Below are 8,478 nucleotides of genomic sequence, written 5' to 3' on the forward strand. Positions count from 1 at the left end.
TCATGCTTCGAACTCTGAGATGTGTGTTGTTCATCTGTATGAATAATAGTAACGAGTGGTTTATCAAAAAAAAAAAATAGTAACGTGTGTATGAAGTAAAAACAAAACCCTAACTGTGACGTAAAAACCCTAACTTCCTCCGCAAACCACCAGGTATTCTTTCACAAACCCTAAATTCCTTCAACATCATAGCTCCTAAAGGCCATGGGCAAGCCCCCACCCTCTTTCCAGAAATTAGTCGCGAGTTGTATAACCTTCCGGTGATAATTCGAGTGCTGAAGAGGATTAAAAGTAGGGCTTGTGGCCGGGCGGTACTGCGGGCAGAGACCACCCTTCTTGAAACGCATCCCGCAAGCGTTACATAGAGTTTTAGGCCCAGACGGCCCTTCCCTCCATTGCGGTGTATCCGTCGTTTTACAGTGTCTGCATATGTAATCCGTTCTGTCTTCAGAACCTAGGAGATAGGCCACAGCCTTTCCCTTATGTTTTTTCATCCTAATCATGTGGTCGAACTCGTTTTCCGGTTCAGATGACGATGAACAAGAAGAGGATGGGACTTGAGGTTGTTGTTGTCGCCTTCGCTTGCCTCTTAGACGTTTCGGGACAGTATTTTGCCATCCTGCTACTGCTAGGCCTTGAAAATCTGATGAATTTGAATCCCGGCCTTCGAGGAGAGTAAGAGAACTCGAAGTTTTCATTGCTTTGAGATCGTTTTTTTCATCGTAAGAGGCCTGCTCGGAGGCCTCGAGCTGAAGCTGCTCCCCAGAATTCTGAAACAAAGGATGATAAACCTTTTAGAACTCGTTTTCACATAATACCAGTAGCATCTTCTTTCTCGCAACTAGTTTTCACATGATACCTATACCAATATCCGAGTCACATAATACCGATACCAATAGCATTATTCGTTGAGAAAGAGAAATATCCGTGTCATGATACTCAGAAAACTGTTCTTTCTCGGTGGCTTAAGCACAGTCATTACTTTTCCTGTCCAACGAGATTCAGAAACATCCTGGTCTGGTTCAACTATCTAACGTGCAACAGGAACAAACGAAGGGCTTCCAAAACCTTCAACCAATGTTTCTCGTCCAAGACAAGAACTAATGGCGCGAGCAATGTAATGGTTCAATAAGCAAGTTTCTTCAGCATGATAAAACTTATTCGAGTGGATGAACTAACCAGAAACTCGGGTCCAATTTTGGTTTCCGCGGGTCCGTCCAGAACGTCATCGATTAATGGTAAATCGACCTCGTTTGAGACGAGTTCTTGCCATATAGGAGAGGGAGGGATATCAAGATATTCCCAATCAACCTCCGGAATTTCGTCAAGAATAAATGTATAATCTGGTAGTCCATCAAAAAATCCTCCAATGTCAGACATCCTACGCAATACAAAGTATAATATAATTTCCGGAAAAGAAAAGTCTACGTTACCCCGTGCATGCGTGAGTTATATACATGTTATATATAGAGAGAGAAGTTCAAACGTTCTAATAGATAAAGACAGAATCTTAGCAAGATAAAATCCAGGGATTTACATTGTATAGCGAAATTTTGATAGAATCAAAACAGTAAGAACAATCATATATAACGTAGGATTCGGTGTTTGATATGTTTTTACCGAACCGCCCAACTAAATATAAAAACAAATTATGAAAACGTAATCTACACAATGTTTGCCCGAAAAAGTGCACCGACAAATTAAAAAACAAAAGTAAATGTACCTCACGTGCAGATCTTGTGAACGGCGTCTCGATGGGCAATGCCTTCATGAGCTCCGCCGATAGGACAGAAAATCCACCTGAGCGATCCGATCAACGGTGATACCATGCGCTGGATCAGGCAAGTAAAGCCCTGCTTCCTTCGATCGGAACTTCCTGTAGCTTGAGAACGTGAAATCCTTCGGCCGGAACGGCAGAATCCGACCGATACTTCCCAAAACCAGATCGGCCTCCGTCTGAATCGCGATCTAGAATCTTCCTTAGTACTTGAAATTGTAGCTTGAGATGATGAATCTGATCCGAGAATCATTGTAGCTTCCGACGATTCGCCAGAACTCATTAGGGCTCCGAATGGACAAAACCCAGAATTCTCCTCTTTAGATTTTTTTTTTTTTTTTTTTTTTTTTGGGGGTTAGTACTTGAAATTGTAGCTTGAGATGATGAATCTGATCCGAGAATCATTGTAGCTTCCGACGATTCGCCAGAACTCATTAGGGCTCCGAATGGACAAAACCCAGAATTCTCCTCTTTAGATTTTTTTTTTTTTTTTTTTTTGCGGTGATGAGGATTTAAAATAAGAGAAAATGGGATTTTATAAAATATAAATGGGATAATATTTTTCCACAATTACAAGCCTATACCCACCTTCCACAGTCCCACACGACCTAACTAAGCAGAATTCACATTCGTATCCTTATATAAGCACTAATTCCGCAATTGCCCCATTTTCTTTCTTTTTTTCTTCCCCGCTAAAAACCATCCATTTCACTTATACCCCAAAAATTGATAAATTACGTAAACTACCCCAAGTTTAAACAAATCACAAACAAAAAAAGATGCAGAAAAGAATTCTGATATCCCCATTTTAACCTTTTCCTCCGATCACCTAGGGCGTGGCCTCGCCGGAAACGAAAGAGCTTGCCGGAGTTTCCTCTGCGACGATGACGGCAAACTCGAGCTCGAATTCGAATTAGGGTTTCCGAAAGTCATAGTTTGAGATAGATTCACCATATCCACCATTGATGGAGTCTGGTAAGTCTGCAACACTCTCGTCTCGCTCATATCGCCTCTGGCAGTCGCTCTCTGCCATGAATGCGAGCTCAGACCCGACAGAACATAAGCCCGACCCGACGTCTCGTACACTTGTCGGCTCGCCATTCGCTCCTGCGTCTCCCTAAGCTCGGCACAAAGGGCCACGCACAACGGGTCATTGGCCCGACCAGACAATGTTTCCAACAGAAACTGGCGGCATGTCTCCAGCAGAGACACGGCCGCTGTAAGATCCCCGCGCTCGGCTAAAACCCTAGCCTCAGATATCGCTTCTGCAGCACGTAACCTGATCCTCTGCCTGTCTACTTCTACTGACAAAACCGCCAAACCAGTTGTTTCTTGCGGCCTAAGGATCTTCACTTCTCCGGAGTCGCGCGCCGTGACAGTCTCTTTCGTCACGGGATCTCTGTAATCGCATTTGACTTTCAGAAGTGACATCTGATCTGAAGTTTCGTCAACCGGGATGTCGAGATTCACCAGAAAGTTTCTCTCTTCATCTGCATATAGATCTCCTACGTTGATGATCCCAGTTCTTGAATCTGGGCAGCGATTAACACTGTAGCTTCCGGCTTTTATCGAGCTGATACGTAATCCCGGATGAACACACTCGACTTTGACGCTCAGTTCCTGAACTACTACGCTCAGAAGGCCTCCGATACACTGAGCGAAAGCGTCCTGTAAAACAGTTTCGGCTTCTATGAAGGAAAATGTCCCTCCGGAGTTTTCTGATATTGAGTGCATCGAGCAGGCATCGTGGTCTGCACCAAACCCGAAAGCATGAACTGGAATCGAGTTTCCATTGTTTTGTCGGTTACCAATCTCGATCGGGAGGAGGGCTTTGTAGTAGTCCATCCCTCTGGAGCAAGAACCATTGGGACTAGTAACAGAGTATGTGTCTTGGCCATCAGACAAGAGTATGATACTGGACACAGGGTTCTTGTACCTACGATCGATCAAGGCTCTTGCTCCTTTCTTCAAGCCCTCTGCTATGTTTGTTCCACCGTTTGAGACCAATGAGTTAACTGCCTGTAATGCTTCTTGTTTCCCTGTCTCGGTCATGAGCCGAAGAGGAAAGATGCGTCGTGCTGAGGAGGAGAAGGCTATGACAGAGAGCCTGTCGAAGGGGCCGAGGTTCTGGATCACAAACCCCATGGCTTGTTTCAGCAGCGCCAGTTTTGTCCCGGCCATGCTTCCGCTCACATCAAGAACCGTGACAAGATCAACCGGAGCACGAGAAGACGATGCTTTCGGGGCAGAAGGAGGAGCCTTTATATTGATCAGAACGACGAAATCTTTATACGAAACAGACCTCAAGACTTCAGAGATTTCGGGGTAGGTTTTCACTTCCATGCTGCCAGAAACAACACTGCACTGCTCCTGAGTCGATCCAGTGGATCTGTGTTGATGTTCCAGAACTTCGTCATCATTGTAAATTGCGGGCTCGGGGCCATTGAAGGGAGAAGAGACCGGCCTAGATCTTTCCGGTCGAGTAGAAGACCGAGGCTGGACCCTATCTCTGAGCCGACCACCCAAGAGGTTCACATGCTTAGGGTTAGGGCTCTGAAGAGGGATCTCTTTCCATTTGGCCCGGCACACGGGACATATCTGGTTCCCATGCTTAACATTGGTTGTAATGCAATGGAAGTGAAACGAGTGTGAGCATTCTGCAGTGAAAATGGCATGCCCTAAACCCGGCTTCATCTCCATCAAGCATATCGCACACGTCTTCTAAAAATCCATCGAAACAAAATCACTAAACGGTTTCAGTCTTCATACGGCAAATCAGTTCAAGATTAGCATGAAAGAAACACATGAACACATACCAAAGAAGCAAAACAAAACACTGAAATGTTCTGGTTTGGTAAAAGAGCTTTAGTTTGAGTGAATAAACAGTTGCAGAAAGATGGTTTGGTAAATGGTAACTACAGAGTTAAAAGGTCGTTGTCCATATTACCAGAATCCAAGGAGTCAGTTGTGTCATACTCTGACACAGTTTGTGTCATAATGCAACCTCTCTATTATTGAAAGGTTGCATAAAAAGAAACAAAATAAAAAAGATGGAATCTTTCCATACCAGAAAAGGAAATGACAAGATGGGTTGAATTCATTAGTCACCAAAGACGTTGAGGTAAGTTTGTTCATCTTAATAGCTTGGAGACATGAAAATGAAACAGAGGAACTCATTCACAGGAAAACAGAGTAATGCTGTTTTAAGAACTTTTAATCGTAATATGTTTCCAAGTTTAGATCTTTATCCATTTTTTTTTCTTTCTCTTTTGGTAATTTTGATAGTTTTACCTTAAAGAAACAATGGGTCTATAAGGTCAAGGCATGAAGAGATAACAATAGACAAAAGAGGAAAAACAAAGACGCGGCTTTGAAAAGTTAAAGTACAGAACAAACCAGATCGGCAATCCAAAGCTTTGTAGAGAAATTCAACGCTTATAAAGATTATAAAGAGCATTGGTAAAAGAGATAAGGCAAAGCAAAGTTAAAGCTTAGAACACAGAAAAAAAATAAGGAAAGAACACAAAAGATTAATGGGTTTCTACAAAGATTCAACCTTTCCTTGTAAAAAAAATCCCCAACAGGATATACCCCAACACATTCAACATCTTACAAACCATGTAATCATGTGAATTCAATTCACACATGATATGAGGATGTGTTCATGATGGTCATTAGGCCAAAAGTTTCTTCATTTTCATTTTGCCTCGCGGTTTCATAATTCCTCGATTCTATGGAGCTTAAGAGGGCTAATTGCCGGTGATCAGAATCATATTTACAGTGGCTACAACAATAGATTTGGAGAACTAATATGGGTTTATTTCAACTGCGATTGAACAGTTGTTGGGGAAGAAAGAAAGAAAGATTGGTCCTAGAGGGGTGAAGTGGCACTTGACTGCACCAAAACTTTAGCCCCACACAAAGGCTCCATTTTGGAGAGTTGAAAATTACAAAACAACAAACACTCAAGTTCTCTACAGAAACCAGAAATGAAAGATGAAAGGAAAAAAACCCACTATGAACAAAAGGAAAGACACAGAAAAAGCAAAGAAAGAAATAGCATCATTTTCACTTGCCCCACCTCCACCAATACAAAAACTGCATTATTAGGCACTCTAAACAAAATAAACAAAAAAAAAAGGGGGCAAGACAAAGAAAACCCATCTAAAAAAACATGGTCAAGGGTCCTAATCAAAACCATGAGTCGATTAGGACAAGTGGTTTTTTTGTAGAAGGTCACTAATCCAAAACAGTTAGATTCAAGATTAATTATGACTCCAGAAAAATATGTTTCTTCACCCATAGTTTTCACACACAGGACAAGACTTTCAATGTTGCGCAGCCTCAGAATGTATATCACAAGTGGATAGGCATAAGCCTATGTATCTATTTTTATAAGCATGCGCATATGCTGAAAACCAGATCATTATAGGGCAATCCTACAACTTTGAATAAAATAATTCTTTTTTTGGATTATGGATAGTTATGGAATCTCTAAGAGCTCCTAATGGTGGTAAGTCAGGAACCAGCGGCTGTAATAGACCAAGAACTCAGAACCCACCAAAATTGGACCATGGAACTACCATTAGGATCATTGGATGAGCATGAAAATCTAACCGATCTTGTTTGTAAAGCATTTGGATTCGATAACCTTAAAAAGAAGTTTATTCAGAGATTTAAAAGGATTAAACAAAAGTAAAGTAACAGAGTCAAATTTTATATAATAGAATTTGCAGTTCCAAGAAAGATTAGCCCTTGGATTTGCTGCAACCATATCATGACCAGAAGAAATTCAAAGATCCGGAGATCCAACGGCATTCAACAACCCAAATCAGAACATGAAAATTGTAATTTCAAAGACTCGAGAGCTTCGAAATTAGCATCAAGCATGAACAGCAACAACAAAATAAATCAGACCAATTACGAAATCAGACACCCAGATGAAGAGCACGAAACAAAAATCCAAACTTTTTGCCGAACATGAACAGAACAGCGAAAAATGAGGTAACTGCAACAAACCCATGATCCAAGAAAACGAATAAAAAAGAAAGAAAAACTTGGAGAAAATTCGGACCTTGGATTGGGATTTATTGAAGGACCTGGACAAGCGGAGCCCAGAGGACGACGGTGTCGGAGTGGTGGGCCGAACCGCCGCAGCCGCAGCCGCAGTCGCCGCCATCGTCGGAGAAGAAGCGTCGTCGGAAGATCTCCGGGGAGGAGAAGTGGGATCGTCGAGCGTCTTCGGAATGTCGAGGCACATATTGAGACCTAATGTTAGCTTTGCTTTTCTCCATTTGCTTCCCATTTCTCGGAACAAAACGGAAAACCAAAGAAAAAGAAGAAGAAGAACCTAAAGGTTTGTTTGGATTCCGGGAAAGTTTCAGAAAGAAAACTTCAGCTCTTATTGCGAACGTAATCGAAGAAGATGAGCAATGAATGAATGCTACGTTCCTTGCTTGGAAGGAAGAGAGAGAGAGAGAGAAAGAGAGAGAGAGACGGTGGGGGGGGGGAGCATTTGACCTTTTTGGGTTTCGGGGTGAAGGGTAAAATGGTCAATCTCAAACCATTGTTAAGAACTTATGGATTATACCCAAAATGAAATCGACCTTTGATTTAGATTTTAGTGTTCTTTTATCGGTCAGAATACGACTTTTAATTCCATGAGAAAGCCTCCTTAGCAATTTTACCAAAACCGGCTATTTTGAATTACAATATATTTTTTAGATTTTACAAATTATATATATATATATATAAACAATCTTCAAAAAGATTTTCTATTAGTTTAATTGTTTGAATAATTACAGATGAGTATTTATTTGATTGTAACCTATGCGTATCTCGAATAGAATCAATAAAGATTTTATGATATCCTTTGGTCTTAAATAGGGTGAGTTGTTACAATTTAATGCCTTGACTTGAGATTTGAAGGATAAATGTTTACTTTGGTATATTTACACATATTTGATATTTGATATTTTATGATTTACACATATTTGATATCTGACATTTCATAGATTTTTTAAAATAAAATTAATGGAATTCAAACTATTATAGTTTAGATCAAACATATAAGATTTTTTTAAGATCAGTTGAATTTCAATTAAATATGAAATTAATAAAAATCGAATTAAAACAAAATCAAATTCCAAATAATATAATTACAATATAAAATCTCCATTCTAATGCAGTTGTACAAGTAAAAAGTATTAGCTATTAATCAACGTATACAAATTTGACTAAAATAACAATTTTTTTAGTGAATAAATAAATTAAGGGATAATTCCATTTAAAACCCTGTACTTTTCTCTCGTCGCAATTTAAATCCTATACTTTTTTTTGATCCAAAAAAATATTGTACTTTTAAAAATTAGAAATTAAAACTCTATACTTTTAAAAATTGGTAAATAAAACCCTGAACGAAAAAATATATTATTTAATGCTGACATGGCATTCTAGTCATCTGCCACATCATCAATCCCTAATATTTAATAATATTAATTAATACAAAATAAAAATAAAATAATAATAATAATAATAAAAATAAAATTTTAAAAATTATACACATACATATATAATGAAATGATATACATATATACACATATATAAACATATTTATATATATACACACATATATATAATACATATATATATATATGTTTTATATGCATATGTGGTATATGTATTTTTTTTTCTAAAAATCA

The 8,478-nt window shown here is 39.4% G+C and overlaps 2 protein-coding genes across 4 annotated transcripts; both read right to left on the bottom strand.

The window, feature by feature from the left end:
* Positions 1 to 20: 20 nt before the first annotated feature.
* LOC104799508 (GATA transcription factor 11) lies at positions 21 to 2,128 on the bottom strand. Of its 2 annotated transcripts, none has more exons than XR_769587.1 (3): positions 1,724 to 2,128; positions 1,180 to 1,343; positions 21 to 770 (listed from the first exon to the last, which is right to left on the bottom strand). XR_769587.1 is itself a non-coding variant. In XM_010522073.1 (3 exons), exons 2-3 carry the CDS (start codon positions 1,378 to 1,380, stop codon positions 171 to 173), a joined length of 801 nt encoding a protein of 266 aa, XP_010520375.1. In that variant the 5' UTR covers position 1,381; positions 1,724 to 2,128; the 3' UTR covers positions 21 to 170. The 2 variants fall into 2 exon arrangements, 1 of the variants encoding a protein (XP_010520375.1); XM_010522073.1 differs by having other exon boundaries at positions 1,180 to 1,381.
* A 167-nt stretch (positions 2,129 to 2,295) lies between these two features.
* Positions 2,296 to 7,276, bottom strand: LOC104799509. 2 transcript variants are annotated; one of them, XM_010522075.2, is made up of 2 exons: positions 6,852 to 7,276; positions 2,296 to 4,495 (listed from the first exon to the last, which is right to left on the bottom strand). In XM_010522075.2, the coding sequence occupies exons 1-2, from the start codon at positions 7,080 to 7,082 to the stop codon at positions 2,603 to 2,605; spliced, it is 2,124 nt and encodes a 707-aa protein (XP_010520377.1). In that variant the 5' UTR covers positions 7,083 to 7,276; the 3' UTR covers positions 2,296 to 2,602. The 2 variants fall into 2 exon arrangements, with proteins under 2 accessions (XP_010520377.1, XP_010520376.1); XM_010522074.2 differs by having other exon boundaries at positions 2,296 to 4,498; positions 6,852 to 7,275.
* Positions 7,277 to 8,478: the final 1,202 nt, after the last annotated feature.

This window comes from Tarenaya hassleriana, unplaced genomic scaffold (assembly GCF_000463585.1).
Source record: "Tarenaya hassleriana unplaced genomic scaffold, ASM46358v1 Cleome6, whole genome shotgun sequence".
Lineage (NCBI taxonomy): Eukaryota > Viridiplantae > Streptophyta > Magnoliopsida > Brassicales > Cleomaceae > Tarenaya > Tarenaya hassleriana.